Below are 20,328 nucleotides of genomic sequence, written 5' to 3' on the forward strand. Positions count from 1 at the left end.
ATTTAGCTGGGGACCACCTGGAACCCCCTCAAGGACCACTGGTGGTCCCTGGACCACTGCTTTAAACTGTACATCAGCTATTTGAAAATAGCCGATGTACGTAGGCCTACAATTGTGATTTATTTTGGTAACATTTTAAAAACCTTTTAACAACACAAATCTTGGCACATAATATTTTCAAATGGGGCCCACAGCCAAATACGTATTGATTTGGGGGTCCTTGACGTGAACAACTGCTCTATTCTATCTGTACAGTGTGGACACTAATCAGACGTGTTGAAATGTCAGTGTTTTGATGACATGGATTGATTCCCCAGAGCATCTGACAGCTCCCTGGGGAGGCGGGGCTTAGAAACAGACACAGCTCCACGGGGGGAGGCCAAGTGTGTCAGGACACAAGCTGTGTGTGTGTGTGTGTGTGTGTGTGTGTGTGTGTGTGTGTGTGTGTGTGTGTGTGTGTGTGTGTGTGTGTGTGTGTGTGCGTGTGTGCGTGTGTGCGTGCGTGCGTGCGTGCGTGCGTGCGTGCGTGCGTGCGTGCGAACAAATTGCACAGTTTAATACAAACATTTAGCAAATACACACTTCTGTGTGAGAAAAAAAAGGATTCTTATCCTCCATCCCTGAAAGAAATGCATTTACAGACACATAGTTTTACATCAGTGTTAAACTCAGACTAGTGTTCTCCAGTTCTCCAGTGTCTGATGGCTGGCTCCTATAAATGCCCATGACATTCAGAAGACCTTGGCTGCTGCCATGAAAAACATGTGTTTCAAGGTTTCATTCAAATCACTTTGAGTGATGAATGACTGCGGAAGGCATTGAGGAAAGTGCAGCACATCACACTTCTAATGTTTGCTATGTTTACTGCTTCATGCTGTTGTTGCTTTATGTGATGGTTTCTGATGGTAGATTATGGAGAAAGATGAGAGTAGAGCATGCAGAGAGAGAGAGAGAGTGTGTGTGTGTGTGTGTGTGTGTGTGTGTGTGTGTGTGTGTGTGTGTGTGTGTGTGTGTGTGTGTGTGTGTGTGTGCGCGTGCGTGCGCCAAATGTCCCAATGCGTATAGCAGAATTTGAGAAATACACTTTGTGAGGAACTTTTTGTTCCAAGAGAACAAGTTGTTGCTAACAAAAAGTTGTTATTGAATTAAAGATCAAACATTTCGCTGATTAGACATAGACTATAAGATTAGCTTTTAATAGACCAGTGGTTTTCAACCTTTTTCGTGTCAAGGACCCCCAAATTGACACATGTTAGCCCACGGACCCCCTTTTGAAAAGATATACCAGGGACTCAGCCATTTTGATTTCTTGAGGGTCCCAATCTACACTGTATATCATCATCATTAGTGTTTATCGTCGTGGCTTGCTGAAAAGAGAATGACAGAAGTAGTGGCAGTTATATTTAATGGCGGAGCCCAATCGCCAATCGATTGGCTGACTGCTGATTGTCTAGAAGTGCTCACACCTCCAAGATGTGAATGAAAGGATGTTTGTGGAGCATTCATCCCCAGCAATAAAGATGAAAGTGTGAGAGAGAGAGATATCTTCCTTATCGAACTTACACTTAGAGCTACATTTTCATGGTTAAAAAGGATTTCTTTAGAGTTAGGCTTTAGAGTTAGAATTTCTTTAGAGTTAGGCGCGTCGCTTCACGCCACGTTTCGAGCTTGTGGATCTGCTATTTTTGGATACTTTTGTGAGACGCTGTAGAATGATCAAGTATAGGACGTTAATTTACGGAAGAAAAAAAAACACAAGAAATTAGAAAAGGGAGATAAGAGGTTTCTGCCCGACAGCGACCATAAAACACTGATGGTATACAGCAGATGTGAAGCACTCTGGATAAAAGCATCTCCACCACAACGTCATGGGGTCTATGGGGTGTCCTGGTGTATTCTACTGTGCTTTGAAAGGACCTGCATCCCCACAGGAATTCACAAGCCAGAGCAGCTGTCTGTATGCTCTCACACGCGCACGCACACACACACACACACACGCACACGCACACGCACACGCACACGCACACGAACGACGGCTCCAAAGAGAATGGAGAGGACAGATATCTCTGCCTTGGGGACGTGAGTGAACTTCCCAGACACCAGCATAGGTCAGAGCTATACTGGTGTACTGGAGAACAGGGGTGCACAGTAACTAAGTACATTTACTCAAGTACTGTACTTAAGTACCATTTTGATGTATTTTCTTTTTACTTTACTGGAGTATTTCCAATTTTCAATACTTTTAGACTTCTACTCCACTACATCTCAGAGGCAAATATTGCACTTTTACTCCTCAAGTATGTGCAAACTTTAGTTACTAGTTAGATGTTGATTATTATTGCAAAGCATACATTAACCTCAGCCCCACATAAATACTTTGGCTATTTAAAAGTAGCCGATCTACAAGCTCACAACGCGTCGCAACGCGGTGTGTTGTGAGCTTGTAGATCTGCTTTTCAAAGGATTTTCATACATAAAAAAAAGTGAAATGGGACATTCTGCATATTGAGTATTGGTACTTTAAGCAAATTTTGAATACTGGACTTTTGTTTGTAACAGAGTATTTCTACATAATGGTATTGATACTTTCACTTAAGTAAAACAATGGAGTATACTTTTTCCACCACTGACTGATGACAAATGACTGCCTTTGATAAATAGAGGCTGTAGACAGAGGAAAGGAACGCCAGAGATGAGAGAGAGAGAGAGAGAGAGAGAGAGAGAGAGAGAGAGAGAGAGAGAGAGAGAGAGAGAGAGAGAGAGAGAGAGACTGATAGATCATTTCCATGAGGTTTCTAGTTCCAACTGTTAAATATTTAACTAGGGAGAGAGAGAGAGCAAGTCCAAACCCAAGCCTGCAGGATCTTTGCTTTTATGCATATCTCTCTCTCTCTCTCTCTCTCTCTCTCTCTCTGTGCCCACTCTCTTATTTCCTCATATCACCCCTCTTTTCTTCAAAAGAGGAGATGAATCTCTTCTCTTGATCTATAGCTTTTGTCTCCCGCCCTCCTCCTCATTTGCCTGCATCATTTCTTTTCTGACATATCATCCCTCGTTCCCCACCTCCCTCTGTGTCCATCCTCCTAAGACAAAGAATAGATCTGGCTCTCTTCTAGCTACATATGAGCTCTTTAATAATAACAAATGAAGAAAGAAAAAATGAAGCGTGCAAGAGCAGACAAATATCTTCTGGCGGTGTCTTTTGTTGTGTCCCCATGCTCATCTGCCATTGTTTGTCATTCTCTCTCTCTCTCTCTCTCTCTCTCTCTCTGCTTCTGCCTTTCTCTCTATCCTCTCTCACTCTCTCTCTCTTTACTATTTCTTTACTCTCAATAATTCTTTACTGTCTCATTCTCCTATCTCTTACTCGCTCTGTCTGTCTGTCTGTCTGTCTGTCTGTCTCTCTCTCTCTGTTTCTCTGTCTCTGTCTCTGTCTGTTTCTCTCTGTCTCTCTCTGTGTCTCAGTTTATTTATATCTAGTGGTAGAGGTGTACAGTGAAGCAGCATGGTAGAGCAGTGATGTCTTGAGGGTCTTCTCTTCTCAGTGACACCTATCGGTTTGCATTAAGATCTCTCTGTGGTTATAGGAGGTGCTTTGGGGAGTGCTGACCCCGGCTGATAGAGGTGTCAAATAAACCATAACCACACACACACACACACACACACACGCACACACACAAGGACGCTAACACTGGCACAAGGCGCACATGCATGCACATGCACACTGGTGATCATTCCAGATCAGCACCATAAGAATCCCCAGAGACAGACAGACATAAAGGACAGGTGTACTGTGCATAGACAGAGAGAGAGAGAGAGAGAGAGAGAGAGAGAGAGAGAGAGAGAGAGAGACACACACACACACACACACACACACACACACACACACACACACGCACGCACGCACGCACGCATGCATACAGAGAGACAGAGAGAGAGAAGCGGTCTGGTTGGATGAGTCGTGACCAAAACAACGGGGGGAAGAAAAAGACTCGATTCATAAAAGCTCAGTTGATCGTTATATGATTTCATAAAGATCTGTCCTGGTGTCTGTCTGTCTGTCGCTCAGTCAGTCAGCAGCGCGTCTCGTATAGAGGATAAACTACAGGTTGTCTGAAGAGTCGGAGGGATTCACACACAGTGTGTCTACAAACAATGACCGCTTCTAAAGAAAGCACCAAAAAGAAGAAGCAGAAAGACGCACCTGATGAGGTAATTAAGACTACCATACGACACTCATTTTGGTAGATAGAGGGAAATGACTGCCTTGGTTTAAGGTCTGCGATGCGAATCAGGTGGACCAAATCAACTTGAGTGACTGCAGCCTTTCCCAAATACGTTAAACACGTGTAGCCTTGTTTAAAGACGCACTGAAGTGACATTTTCGGACATTTTATTTTGAAGGTTCAGCCCGAAACGTCGGCTCAACGACTCTAATCCAATCAGAAGGTCCCATCCCTTCAGGCTATGGGACGTTGGATCTCAATCACTTCAGCCGTGGGCAACACGGCTAGTGTTTGTTTACAAGTGAGAGAGAGACGGCCAGTGAAGCGCGTTTGCTACTACCTGGCTTATTTCTAACTTATAATGTTTTCAGATACATATTTTAGTGTGCAGATGAAGTTTAAAATGAGTAATACACTCATCTTCAATGAGATTCAAAACGGAGTATCTCTGTAATTAAAATCAGCTGTGTTTGAAGAACGTGCAGCTATGGGAATCAAACAGGTGCATGTAATCAAGATTCATTTATATTCACGAAGGTCGAGTTATGTCATCACGCAGCACGTTTTCGTTTACAGGAAGTAATTAAGATTGGCTTTTTAGGGACTTTAGATGTAAAAATACACAAAAATGTTTTTTTTTCATTTTTTTTGGCATCTATTGTTAGGTATGCCCATATGATGACCACGGATATGCTCTAAAAGTGTGAAAAACATATTTTTCATTTCACTACACCTTTAATGTAAACAATACGTTTATCCAGGACCATTATCAATGTTTTGCTTCTCAGACCAATAAGGACCACAGTGGACATAATAGTCACTGACCTTATTGTCTTTTCATCCGTTTCTTTTTCTTTTAACACGTCTAATAAATCAAATCAAATCAAATGAAAAATAGCACCTGCTATGTATGTCTTTACTTTTAGGCTATATAACAGCATTCTCTTCATTATTATTTTTTCATTATTATTATTATTATTATTATTATTTTTTTTTTTCAGTTCCCTTGCTTAACATTGTAATGTTAGTTCCTATACCTGACACTGTTGGGGGTCATAAACCTGAGACTTAATTGTGTATCATGGTTGGATTTATTTACTGTCCTGCTGTTTTGGTGACGTAAAATAATACAAACCCATAATGTCTGGACAACTCTACCTATACAAATATAAGGGTCCATGTTTTTTTTACTGTCAAAAAGTTGACTAGCCCTGAAACATGAGTGTCAGACAGACGAGTGTCATGTGAACCATGGCAAAACGTTGACTAAATATGTAGCTACAGCAACAGTTTTGTAAATGTATGTTTTCGATCATTTTGACTCCCATGCAGCCAACTGTCCCCAGCTGCACCCCCCACAGAAAACTATCACATATTGACTAAATCACGTTATATTTGACATGTTGTAGGCCTATGCTCAATACATGGAGTAAGGACTATGAAAATGTATTTCAAATAAAAATGTATATATTTTGGTCAAAATATTTTTAAAGATATGTGGTTCTCAAAGTGGGGTTCCTCTGGGGTCCTTAAGGTCCGCAGCAAAATGTGTTACTGCAGCGTCACAGTCATTTTAACTCCTTTATCAATATTTTAATACGTTGGTTGTTCAAAAAATAGCAGATATACAAGCTAATTTTTAACTCAAATCTTGAAAGTGTTTGACACATTTCGACAAAACATTTTCAGATAGGGGGTCCACGGCCAAATACATGAAAAAGTTGTGTCATGTTGTGGTTTTCATTGCAAAACCATTGAAGTATTAATAGGCCTATATGAGTGGGCGTTGTGGCCATTATATCATGTCAGTATTATCAGTCCCATATATTCAGTGTGGTTGCATAATGGAATATAACGTGAAGCCCAGTGGTCGTTTATGTTAATTAGGTCTCTGCCTATAGCTGTCTCTTCAATTGGTCATTAAGTAGCCTACTATGCTGGACCTTTGACAGGGGGGCTCTCTCTCTCTCTCTCTCTCAAATATTGTACTTTTACTCCACTACAATTATTTGAAAACTTTTCCAGTTACTTTGTAGATTTAGATTATTATTACAAAACATAGCCTACATTAACCACTTCAGCCTTATAAGACCTGGAACGCATCTGTGTCACTTTAGATTTCTTTGGCTATTCAAAAATAGCAGATCTACAAGCTCATAGCGTGGCACCGAGTGCCGCGCTATGAGCTTGTATTTTTTATATTTTTCCAAAAAACTGTTAGGATTTAGAAAACATTTTAAGAATCGGACTCAGGCCTTAATGGGTTAAATGTAGGCTATTTGAAAATAGCCGATCTACAAGCTCACAACGCAACAATTACACATAGCTTATACTGACGGTATACTGTATGTTCTGATTGTAATCATTGCTATAGAGTGTTTGTTCAGTCTCCCCATCTCTGCAGATCTTTAGTAAACAGGAAATATACATTGTCAGAACGGGATACCAATCCTATCCAATCAGGAGAGAGAACCGATTCAGTAGGATAAACAGGTGAAATTCTAAGTGATGACACAAATAAATGAGCAGACACAAATGGAACTGGAACACTATATAATTGAAGCTGATAAATGGCGTATCTCTCCTGATTGGCTTAAATTGGCAACCCATCTGGACATTTTCTGTTGATTAAAGAGATGGAGCTGAAAATGGCTGAAAAAAGCAGATGTACAAGCTCGCAGCGTGTCACTTTGTGCCGCGCTGCGAGCTTGTACATCTGCTATTTTTGAAAATATTCGAAAAATATTGAAAATGTTTGGAAATTTTGGAATACTTTTGAACACAAATCTTCTCTTCTGGGGGTCCCTCCCTGGCACAGAACGTTTTCAGATGGGTCATCCGCGTGGGCAAAATATACAGTATATCAATTTGGGGGTCCTTGGCACGGAAACATTTGAGAACTTACTGGGCCAATTGTGCTTGGTGTGGAGGGCCCTTTAGATGTGGATTCACTACTGTTCCAGGACAGGTGGGCAGAGGGAAGTGAGGCTCAGATGAGGCCGTGTGTGCGTGTGCGTGTGCGTGTGCGTGCGCGCGTCTGTGTGTGTTGCTACAGTGTTGGCAGGAGTCAGTGGACAGACACTGTACACAGTGGCCAGGGACTGTCAACTCTATCTCTCTGTCATTCTTTCTTCTCATGCTCAATGTCTGTCTGTTGTTTTTGTGCACTCTCTCTCTCTCTCTATGTCTCTGTCTCTCTCTCTATTTCTCCCTGTCTGCCAGGATACATTCTCTTCTTTTTTCTTTTTTTTGCTTTGACTATTCTCTATTCGGTTGTTCAAAACTTCTTCCTTTTTTTGTGGCACTATCAAAATCTTACTTTTTTATACTTATATTTTGCTGCCAACCATGAACATTTGGCTTTCTCACCTCTAGGGGATTGCCTGGACAGAGTCAAAAATGTACCCGTGTTTTTGTTATTTGTTGTGAATTTGGAGTTGGGTGAATTTGGAATAGCCTTTATATTTGTCACAATATGTCCGTCTGTCTGTCTGTCTGTCTGTCTGTCTGTCTGTCACTTAATTCAATTCATTGTCTCCGCCAGGCCGAAAGGCATGGCGAGAGAGTATATTTTGTTTCAATTCAATTCAATTCAAAGGAGCTTCATTGGCGTGAGAAAACATCCGTTCACATTGCCAAAGCAAATGTGAAGTAAACAAACCTCACTGTATTCTCTCTGTATTCTTTCTTATGAATTTCTCCCACACCTCCACGGCACATCTTTTTTTTAGCCACGTAATAAATAACCAATGGAATGATTCCACCGTGTCCTCGCACGCCTTTTCACATTTTAATTTAAGCTGCCGGTCAGAGGACGCCAGTCCCCCCAGCTGTCAGAGAACGTGACGACGATGACATCTGTCTGACCGGCAGCCAGGGGTGTGACTGGAATATCACAGGTTCGAATCCCCGTGAGAGCCGACGTGTGTCCACCGCCAGCAGCCAGGTGTCCTTGAGCAAGAACCGCTCGGTTTGCATAACTCGCTGAAAAGGGAACTCTAAGTTAATGCTACATTAATGGCAGATGCTGTGGATAAGCAATGTTCTTTCGAGACAGGATTGATGTCATTTTGTGGAAAGACCTTGTGATTTCAAAGGTATTTTTTTGTAGCCTGTCACACCCCCCTAAATGTTAAAGATTCACAGGCTCTAAGGAAATTTGCAGTATTTATATGTTTAATATTCGTCACACGTCATTATTCGCTGCATATTGTCTCTGTTGGGTGGAAACCTAACCAAATTCAAAAACGGCTAAAGTAGCAGATCTACAAGCTCAAAACGCGTCTCTTTGAGCCGCGTTTCGAGCTTGTGGATCTGCTACTTTTTAACTTTTTGTGTGACGCTGTAGTATGATCAAGTATGGCATTAATTTATGAAAAAACAACAAAAAGAGGTAAGCGGTGTCTGCCCGACACTAACGATATATGAAGTTGTTGCTGTGACTAACTACCTGGCTTCTATAACTCAGGGACGTGCACAGATAGACTCTAGGTGGTGCTAGAGCACCTGCCCTTTGCCCTCTTGACCAGAAGTGCCCTTTTTTTCAGTTTACAGCAGGGGTCTTCAACAGGGGGTCCGGGACCCTTAGGGGGTCCTCAGAGTTACTACAGGGGGTCCGCCAAATCTTTATGTGATATGATTTATCTTTTTACCATAACCACTCGAAACCTAGCATCCCTTTTCTGAGGAGAACTTTAGCCAAAAATAGCAGATCTACAAGCTCACAACGCCTCGCAACGCGAGGCGTTGTGAGCTTGTAGATCGGCTATTTTTGGCAAAGAGGTATACGTGTAGAGGGAAAAAAGAGCAGACCAAGTAAACCAAAAAAAGTATAATTTACTTGAGCACCTGCCCCTCAAAATGTCTGTGCACGCCACTGCTATAACTTTGAAATATCTTGTCTGTTTTTGTCCCATCAATCTGTGCGTTTTCTTCCAGGAGCAGTTTGTGGACCCTAACCCTCCCCAGAGGAACTGGAAGGGGATCGCCATCTCTCTGCTGGTGATCGTGGCGGTCTGCTCTCTCATCACCATGTCGGTGGTCGTCCTCACGCCAGGTACGACGGTAGTACAAGGACCCCCCAAAATTATATGTATTTGGCCGGCCGCGGACCCCCCATCTCAGAATATTTTTGTTCCAGGGACTCCCCCAAGCAAAGGTTTGAGTTACAAATGTTCGCTTTAAAAATATATATATTTAAGTATTTGCAAAAATGTTTTAAAAAATCCCAAAATAGCAGATCTACAAGCTTGTAGCGCTGCACTTTAATAAACAGAAAATACCTTTTCAGGTGGGTTGCACAATTTCAGCCAATCAGGAGAGAGTACCCATTTATCAGCTTCATTTTTATAGTGTTCCAGTTCCAATTGTGTCTGCTCCTTTCTTCACTCCTAATATCGCTTGTTTAAATCTGTATCCTGTCTGAGTTCTGGTTAATAAAGAGCAGAAGAGACATGGAGACTCCTGTTACTGAACAAACACTTTATAGCAGTGGTTTTCAACCTTTTTTTGCGTCGAGGACCCCCAAATTGACTGATATTTCCCCAGGGACCCTCATTTGAAAAGATGTGCCAGGGACTCAACCATTTTGATTCCTTGGGGGTCCCAATCTACACTGTAGTATCATCATCAGTGTTAATGTAACTCTGAGAGTGTACAAATGGAACCAAATGGGCCCGTAAGGGTCCATTTGGTTCCATTTGTACACTCTCAGAGTTACAGACACACAAGGGTCAATGTGTTTACTAACTATTACATTGTCTGGGGACCCCCTGGACCACTGGTTGAAAACCACTGCTCTATAGCAATGAGTACTATCAGAATAGAGCTATTTAACACTTATTTTAACTAAAGAAAATCACTTACCCTACCTTTTTATTATAATAATCTTCTAATAGGTGTACACACACTTGAGTCTAAGGCTGTTGTAGTCACTATAGGTTTAGGACTACAATTCCCTTCATGCTGAGCATGGCCTCTGTCGTACATTACATTTGGGACTACAGCTCCCTGTCTATCTAGTAGTCAATGGAATGTTGGACACAGGTGTCTTGCATTGAACCCTAATTATTATTATGTACGGCTGCATTCACTCCATGTGTGCCTGAAGAAGGACACACGACCGAAAGCTTGCGCTAAAACTCAGATTCACGCACAGTGTTTTGAGTGTCTGTTTGTTCTGTTTCAATAGGTGTGTACATATACAATTTGTATATCGTCTCTGTCGGGTGGAAACCTCATATGTCCAAAACAGTTACTTTAGAAAATAACAACGAGCACTTTCAGTCTGTATATGGTGCAGTTTGCGGGTGCACGGCTCACAAAGATTCACAATAAATAAAGCAATAGCCAGCACTCCGAGGTCCTTCTGGTACTTTTAATTCATATGCACGGACAGCACAGCACACACGGACACGTTTCGGCGTCTAGCCTTCCTCAGCGTGTACTCATACACGCTGAGGAAGGCTTGACGCTTGACTTCGGAGTGCTGGCTATTGCTTTGTTTATTGCAAAACAGTTACTTCTCAGGATTCAAATTCAACAGCGTCAAAAGTAGCAGATCTACAAGCTCGAAACGCGTCGCTTGCAGATCTGCTACTCTTGATGCTTTTGTGTGACGCTGTAGTATGATCAAGTGGGGCGTTAATTTACGAAAAAAAACACAACACGTTGAAATATGGAGATACAGTAGGAGGTTTCTGCCCGACAGTGACGATATGCAACCCCCCACACCCCATGTAATAGTTAAACCGGACTTGACCTTACTTCATTACATTACATTACATATCCAAAGTGACTTACAATAAGTGCATTCAACATGGGTAGGGAACGAAACTACTAATCACCAGAAGCATTAAGTGCATTTTCTGCTAAAAAAGGCAACCAAGAGTATACCTTACACTAAGGTAAAAGTGCAATATATCAGCTACCTACTTTCTTAAACAGATGAGACAAATAGCTAAATCAAATGAGCAAGAGCTAGAACAAATAAATGTATTGACTAAAGAAGATCCAATAAAACAATACAATAATAAAACAAGAGCTCGTACAACTAGTTAACAACAAGTAGTAGTACTTCAGTGTAAACCTGCTGTCTGTGTTTTTTGTCAGCGGAGGTCCCAGACAACAGGAAGTCCAGGCTGACCGTGGACGACCTGTTCAAACCAGAGTTCACCATCCATGACCCTGAAGCCAAGTGGATCAGTGGTGAGTACTAACGATTACGTAGCTTGCGAGGTTAGTTCAGGCAGTATACACTCGAGAGGTTACACACATGCTCATTACTATGTGGGTGTATACAGTGTTAGGCAAGACGCATACGTCATACACTGACGTGGCAATCAGCTGACCTATTGGGCGGGTTATTTAAGCTCACCTAAATCTGCGTTCCGTCCGCTTTATGTGGTCCTGGTTTGTTGTTATGCGGCTGTTTGCTCCCACCGCCACCCCAGCACCACCAGTGCAGGCTCTGCTATTGGTTCTGTTCCCCATGGGGGGTTATTATTATATATCTATCTCCCTGCTCAATCTATTCGTGAGTTATCTGACTGAACTACTACTATTACTGCTAACCCTCTATGCTTAGTAAAACAGACCTGAGTTGTAACTGTACTTGGTACACCCTTTTTTCACTCTAATAAATCTCTTCGCCAGAAAATGCAGATATTTCTGGCAAATGTTCCCCCCCAGAATAGCGATGTTGGGGTTCAAGTGGTTAAAGGGGATATTTCACTTTCAAACATGATTGGGGTCATTTTAAACGTCTTTTGTGAGCACCCCAAACAGTTTTTAAGTTGCTTGATTCAGTATTTATTTGATATTAATTTTATCAGACACTTCCTATACAAACCCATTATAACTTCAAACTCCATTTTAACCATGTTAGATTCATCGAAAACATCCGTCCTTGGTTCTGGTGACTCATACTGCCCTCCTAATAGTTTTTTCAATTACTTTTTACCAGGTCTTTCAACAGTATATGTACAGTACATCAGCAGTGCGAAAAATGAGTAGAAAACAAAGCGCTTGTCACCTCTCACCCCACTTCGGTTTCACCTTTGCAGTCACATAACTAAGGCCTACTGTAAATCAATTTAGTTTAAGCCTATCTTGCTGCTTAGCAGAAACGAAAACTCATAAATATGTTTTATAAAAGATATTTTGACATATTTTTTCGGGAATGGAAACGGATGAGGACCCGTTTTTTTTGTTAAAGGGAGCGACTTGATGAGATTGAAAGAGTTGGTGGCTCAGTCAGACAGCCAAGTCTGAGGTCGATCTTTTAAATGTCCTTCCTCGTGTAATAACGTCACTCATACAGACAAACACTGCTGCAGACTTTTTGAAGGACCACTTCACCCATCTCCAACCGAGGAACATTTTTGAGGGACCAATTATCTGGAGACGAGGGGGATGAATGGGTGAATGAAAGTGCTTCTTTAAGAAATGATTTTTAGAAAGATAGACTGGAATTTGCTGCCCTTCCCCAGTGCGACGGAGCACATAAAGTGGAAATCGTTGCTGTCAGGCAGAAACCTGAGGCAGATTCTACAAAATGTCTTCTAAATCCTAACCGTTTGCTATCAGTGGTGCTCAAAACCTTTCCATGTCAAAGACCCCCAAAATGATTTGTATTTGGCCGCGCCGCGGACCCCCATCTCAAAATATTTGGATCTGAGTATATATATATATATATATATATATATATATATATATATATATATATATATATATATATATATAAAATGACTCAGATGCTTTCCCGGATTGAATGGATAAGAAGAGCACAACTTCAAAGTCGCTCAAATCAATGACATTTTTTCCATTATATTTCCTCACCTCGAAAAATGTAGCGATTTTTTTCCCCTCCTTTTGAAGGAGAGCGCATAGATGGTTCAGCTTGCATGTGAAGTTTTCATTCTTGAGACAGACAGACAGACAGACAGACAGACAGACAGACAGACAGACAGACAGACAGACAGACAGACAGACAGACAGACAGACAGACAGTGTTGTGGAGGTCAGTGGTGGAAAGTACATTTAAAAAAAAGTTATTTATTTAAGTACAAGTTTGACTGGAGTGTTTTCAATTTGTAGTACTTTTATTTCTACTATTGCACTTTTTACTCCACTACAATTATTAGTTACTTTGTAGGTCTTTATTATTATTACAAAACAATGTATACTGTATGTACATACATACATACATACATACACACACACACACACACACACACACACACACACACACACACACACACACACACACACACACACACACACACACACACACACACACACACACACACACACACACACACACACACACACACTTAGGCTCTGGCTTAGGAAGGCTCATCTTGCGTCTGAATTTCCCAGTTTTCGCTACTATTGTTTTGTATGTCCAAAACTGTTGCAGTACTTTGTTTTTTTAAAATAGGGTTTCAATGGATCCAATGTAGTTCTCATTTAGTCACAAACTTTTGCTAATACTTTTTGTTCAATATTTATAGAACCCCATACACAGACAGACTATTTTTATGAATAAAATGTAATTGTGTCCAATCTGTATGGTAGAGTATGTTAATACAATATAACTTATACAATTGGGGTGGTTGTATTTAGTCTCCCTGCTCTTCTATAGAGACATGACATTTAGATCGTGTTAAAGGTCATGTCTCACCTAGACACAGGATCTGACATACATTTTTACCTGATGGTCTGAAGATTACATTTATCACCTGAGCAAGCAGGCAGGCTCTATTAGCTCAATGGTAAATAAGAAAATAATTCAGCACTTGCGCAGGAAACCGGGTTCAAATCCGGGGTAGAAGAGGAAAGTAACCGCTTTCACTTTAGTGCAATGCGTTGTGAGCTTGTAGATCAGTTATTTTTTGCTACTTTTGTGTGACACTGTAGTATGAAGAAGTAAAGCATTAATTTACAAAAAAAAAATATGGAAATACGTGGTTTCTGCCATGTTTGTTATTTGTTTTTTTGCAGAGATTCTTTTTAAATATAACTGAAATGGCACCTGTTGCAAAACCCCGCTGTGTGTGTGTGTGTGTGTGTGTGTGTGTGTGTGTGTGTGTGTGTGTGTGTGTGTGTGTGTGTGTGTGTGTGTGTGTGTGTGTGTGTGTGTGTGTGTGTGTGTGTGTGTGTGTGTGTGTGTGTGTGTGTGTGTGTGCGCACGCGCTGTTCGACCAAGTTCCCACGAGACACGGCTAGGCCCCTCGAGACACAGATGGCGTCTCAGTGTGGCGTGGGATCAGCCCCTTTATACGAGCAGCAACGCTCACAGAGCTTAGTCTGTCTTCCCATGGCGAGGCTGGACCCCGGCCGTCGTCATCATCATCATCATCATCATCATCATCATCATCATCATCATCATCATCATCATGCCAGCAGCTTCTGCATCGCTGACAGACCAGACAGGAGGCGTAGCTAACCCGTTCAAACCGGGAACGCATCTCTGTCATTCTTAGATCTCTTTGGGCTATTCAAAAATAGCAGATCTACAAGCTCATAGCGGGGCACTCGGTGCCGCGCTATGAGCTTGTAGATCTGCTATTTTTTGGGAAGAATCGTGGAAGATGTGTGCAAATCTTTGAATATATAAATATATTTTAAAGCAAACATTTGTAACTCAAATCTTTGCTTCTGGCGGATTCTACAAATGTCTTCTAAATCCTAACAGGTTTTTTGAAAAAACGTATGTTGCTATAATATCACAGGTTCTCAAAAATGATATGTGTTTGGCCGGGGGTGCCGTGGACCCCCATGTCAAAATATTTTGATCCAGGGACCCCCGGAAGTTATAACAGAGTTAAAAAAAATGTTCGCTTTAAAAAATATATATTCAAAAAGTTGCACACATTTTCACGATTCTTTTAAAATAGCAGATCTACGAGCGCCTCGCTATGAGTTTGTAGATGTGCTATTTTTGAGTAGCCAAAGAAATCTTAAAATGACACAGATGCGTTCCCGGTCTTTAAGGGTTAATTGATGTGGGCCCGTCTTGGGGCTGCCTGCTTAGCGAGGTTGCGTGCGCGCGCGCGCGCGTGCGTGTGTGCGTGCGTGCGTGTGTGTGTGTGTGTGTGTGTGTGTGTGTGTGATAGAGAGACAGAGACAAGATGGGGAAATAGACAGATTGGAGAGTAGAGACAAACAGAGAGAGAGTGATTGAGTGACTGACTGAAAGAAGAGTAATGATGTACTGGGTGATAAATCTTGTTTGACAAAAACAAATCTGCCTAACGATGATGTCACTGGTAGGTGGGTTTCTGAAGTGTCCACAGCCCTCCTTTGAGAAAAGAAATGGTACCATAATCATGAACATTAGTGAGGACCAATTATATGAGGATAGGTTGAAAATGGGTGAAGTCGTCCTTTAATACATTAAATGTGGCAATGAAATGATAGATCCATGACAGACAGACATTACATGGAGACAGAAGGACAGAGGGGACAGACAGACAGACAGATGGTGTCACTGTCCTGTAATGTGACACAGAGACTAGCGCCTGCTGTGTCCTCTCCCTCCGTAGGGAGATCATAATAATGACTGCTGGACCTGTGGCATGTGGCTCCTCATTATAGACACCGGCTGGCGCACACACACACACGTGTAGTAGTACACACGTACACACGTAGTACACACACACAAACACACACACACACACACACACACACACACACACACACACACACACACACACACACACACACACACACACACACACACACACACACACACACACACACACACACACACACAGTAAACGACCTTACACAGAATCCATTTTGATGTGTTTGTTTATTTGTTCGTCTTGTCGGGGGGAAACCTCATATTATGTCCAAAACGGTCACTTTTCAGGATCATTCAAATTCCAAAAATAGCAGAAGTATCAGATCTACACGCTCGAAACGCTGGAGATAAGAGGTTTCTGAAGTTGATGGCTAGCAGCGCCTTTAATTAGTGAAGCCTATAAGTCATGCTCCGTCGCACCACGGCGTCGCGCACCGAAAATAGCAGACCTACAAGCTCACGACGCGTCGCGTATTTGAGCTTAACTGACTTCTATCTGTCACAAAAACTAAAATAAAAACATAGCTACAAGCTCACAATGGCTGCGGTTACATGGACAATATTTATTCATTCAGAATGAACTCATTCCGAACAGAGATTCATACCCAACTGTTTACATGACCCCCTGAAACCCTCTCAAGGACCCATGGGGGGGACCCCAGACCCTACTTTGAGAACCACTGCTTTCAGGAACCGACTTGTGTGTTCAGGTTGCATATCGCTGTTGTCGGGCAGAAACCTCTTATCTAAATATTTTACCTTTTTTGTGTTTTTTTGTAAACTATACTACAGCGTAGGCCTGACCTCGATTATTCGAATAGTCGACTAATCAGGGGAGTCTGAGTCGACTGCCAATCTCTTAGTCGAATTATGATCGACTAATTGTTTTATTATTCTATTAACCATTCCAGAACCACGACTGGAGCGGTGTACAACAGATAGGAGGCCCCCTTCACTCAGGGACCTTTTAAAACAAGCAACACACAGAAGTGTAGAAAACTGTATATTTACTTGCGGCGACGCGAGAACTACCTTTTCTGCGCCATGGTGAATTCAGAACAAACTCGACCGTGTTAGCAGGCCCTTGGCCTCCGGGGAAATGGCGGCTAAATTTTGATCTAAGTCTGGTCACCATCCGTAAGCTCTTTAATAACCAGATCCACTATCACAATACCCAGTCCCCGACTTAAGACAAAACTGTGGATATGAGGATAACTGTGTTATAAGAAAGACAGGGGGCAGAGGGGCCCCCTACACTTACTGGCCAGCTTCAACAGAAAATCAATTTGACCTTCACTCAGTCAAAAGACACCATTGAAACAACCTATCCTACTCCTCTGACTAGAGAAATGCACTGAAACTCATGCGTTACACCAACCCACCATCCCCATGGCCTGCTACCCAGACCTTCACTCACTCTTACGTACAGTCACACACAGGGATAATGAGTCAACACATGCAAACCATCTCACTCTTTAAGCCACCTTGCCAACTCTCAGCACATTGTCATAGCACACCGTCATTGCAATACACCTAAATGCTTACAATTCATTGCATACAAAACATTGCACTCCTAAAACATTTGCTCAATACATCACTCCGCCCAGCTTTGCATCAAACGTTGGCATCAACTTTAGCATCAGTTACAAATCTCTACCTGTATGGGGTGTGTATAGAATGTGTAGGTATGTTGCCGTGGTGCAGGTTCAGTCAACTTACCAACAGGGGCTTCACGATCTGTCTTGAAGAAAACCTAACCTAGGTCCGTTTGTTTTGCTAACTAAGAGAAAAGAAGGAGAGGCGGACTGGAAGGGACTTTTACACGCTTTTTATTTATTTACCAAATATAAGGCTTAATAAGGTTCCAGTAACAAAAAGGTTTAACTTAAAGTAGTAACTTTACAATAAGATCAACTCATGTCATGTTTGGATCAAAGTAAGCAAAGGAAATTTACAGAAGGCACATAATCAGAAAAATATCTGTTATACTTCTATCATTTCCACAAAATTGAAGTACATAAACTCAAAACCTGTAAAAATTTTGAAATATGCAAAGCTATTTTAAAATAAGGTAAAGTGAAGGATCTATGTTAAAATAATACTTTTAAATTTTAATTCATAACCCTTACTACAAAATTTGGATACCCAAATATTTAATACTACCTGCACAGCCAAGGACTGGCTATGTTGAAAAGCAGGATGTCCCCCCTTTAAGCACTAAAGTAATTCATCTCCCCTCCGTTCAGATTCTAAGTTTTTTATCTGTCCATAAGAGTACCGCATAAAGTTGTCCAGCAAGAGTCCAGCCCGCAAAGGTCCAGCAAGTGTCGGGTCCTCTGAAAGGGCTGCACCTTTATACCCAAAAACCCAGACATGTGCCAGACATTACTTCATGTGGAACCCTGTGATCCTCCTCTTCACCTGTCATATACTAATGTTTATTACCCATATAGGGTCACTCAAGAAACTTTTTAGCCAACGCATCAGAAATTGGATTATATGCCCACCCCTCCTCTCAGGGCTTTTTTAGCAAACACAGCAAAATTTGTGATTATCAATCAACTTCCTCGTCCTGCCTTGGAGACCCACAGATTAACTTGTCATGACTCACAAAGGGAAATGGTCAACCTTATCTCCTCTTAGAGGGTTGCATTGCATGCAACACCATAAAGCATGCCTGCATTGTCTCAGCTACCTCAGGTAGCTGAGACAATACCAACCTAACAGGAAACAGGGGCCTCTTGGCTCGCAGACAAATGTTCCAGTACATCTAACACCTTACATGTGGTTTGTATCTTGTGCATACAGAAAAGAGAAAGTCAGCAAAAGCATATATGGTTGCCTGCAAACAATGTATGAACCTGTCAACCTATGCAGAAGTCATATAATTCTGCCTACTCAGGGGTAATAGCACAAATGCCCACAAATGCCCATTATATACGATTCCCCATACCCTGGACTTTTAATACCCTCTTGGGAGCCCAGGTGTTATTTTACTAAAACATTGCAGATCAACAAAGTTAAACCCAATGGTTCCACGATTATAAAGACTATAGACTTCAGCCCGGTGGAAACAATAGATTCACCAGCCTAAACTCCACAGTCCCCACAACCGCCAAAAACACCCGATCTACAAGCCTATAAACCAAAAATAGTTATTACAGCAAAAACAGCCGATCTACAAGGTCAGAAATACAAAAGATATACTTCGGCGAAAAACAGCCGATCTACAAGGTCAAAAATACAAACGATCTACCTCGCTCATCCAAATGAGTGAAAGAAGAAGACTGATTGTCAATGATTCACTTATCAATAAAAGATTAAACCATCTTTCCAAGAACAGCATACTTAACTCAGACAACTACATTGTCGGCGCTTGCTTTAAGGATCTCTCCTATTTTTTCTTTTATCGATTTTTAGCATTTTATCTCGTTTGTTACTTTTTTATTCAGAGGCCTTCTAACCAACCTCTAGAAGTATCTCCCAGAGGTCAGCAAAAATTTCCCTCCTACCAGGGCCTCTTGCTTTTCCTATCTCTGTACAGTGTACAACTCTTCCTACCACTCCACTATCAAACCTCCTCGAGTCCCCACCCCTGAATTTCACAGGAATTTATTTGGCTTAACGCCATCTTTACTGTTAATCGGCAGCAACGCCGACCTTTGACATGGATTGTCTAATTTTTTAAGACGTAGTCAACACCCTCTCTGGCAATTCATGTCAAATCCACCGTACATCAGTGATAGGTGCTCCCCCCGACGCTGGTATATCTCGAGGAGATTGCACCTACCACTACTGTACAACACACCTACAGAGTTGCAGCGGTTTCAAGGCTCAAATGCATGATATTTGTGACCATTCGAAGTGTCATAGGCTCCCAATCAGAGGAGATAAACTCCTCGTGTGAATAACCCCGAAGGAATGTCCACCAACGTCCTCCTCAAATGAAAAGGAGAAGACGTCAATGGTCAAACCCCCGGAGCCCTCATGGCCGCAAATCCCCAAGAACGCAGGGATAACATGTACCACCTTTCGTCAAGGGCTCAGGTCCCAGTAAAGACCTTCGGAGAACCAGGAAGCACACCTTTTAGGAAAACAAGGTTGTAGCTTCAGGTTCTACGAAGGCACATCACTTTTACAGCCAGGAATAATTCCATGACCCTTCTAGAACTGAAGCATTGACCACACCGCACCCCTGCGGATGCAGATTATAGTCATGCCCAAGACTGGTTGCATTTTAACGTCATACCCAGGACGGAAATACAACCTCATATAAACCCATATCAAAAAGAGGCCAAAGCCCCAGAAGCGATCCCCTCATGAATTTCTGAAGGGACTCAGAAGTTTCCCTGCAATACCCGTGTTAACATAACGGGACAATTACCTGGAAACTTTCAACCACCACCATAAAAATAGAACTCATACCCATGTCACGAACCAGTACTCCATACGCGGAGTCAAAATCTCAAAACAAATAATAAAAATCACCACCCTGTGAAAGAAAAAGGTTAGTAT

At 41.9% G+C, this 20,328-nt stretch overlaps 1 protein-coding gene across 1 annotated transcript in view; it reads left to right on the forward strand.

Annotated features, from left to right (window-relative positions):
- The window catches only part of LOC311040540 (inactive dipeptidyl peptidase 10-like), a gene marked incomplete at both ends in the record, with an annotated part of 104,540 nt that overhangs the window by 10,441 nt on the left and 73,771 nt on the right, over positions 1-20,328 (forward strand). Inside the window, 2 exons of the mRNA XM_084050871.1 lie at positions 9,168-9,282; positions 11,337-11,432. Of these exons, the coding sequence (XP_083906997.1) occupies positions 9,168-9,282; positions 11,337-11,432 (211 nt within the window). The remainder of the gene's footprint in view (positions 1-9,167; positions 9,283-11,336; positions 11,433-20,328) is intronic.

The sequence above is a fragment of the Gymnoscopelus microlampas genome, assembly GCF_963454915.1.
Source record: "Gymnoscopelus microlampas genome assembly, chromosome: 24".
In the NCBI taxonomy this organism is placed as follows: domain Eukaryota; kingdom Metazoa; phylum Chordata; class Actinopteri; order Myctophiformes; family Myctophidae; genus Gymnoscopelus; species Gymnoscopelus microlampas.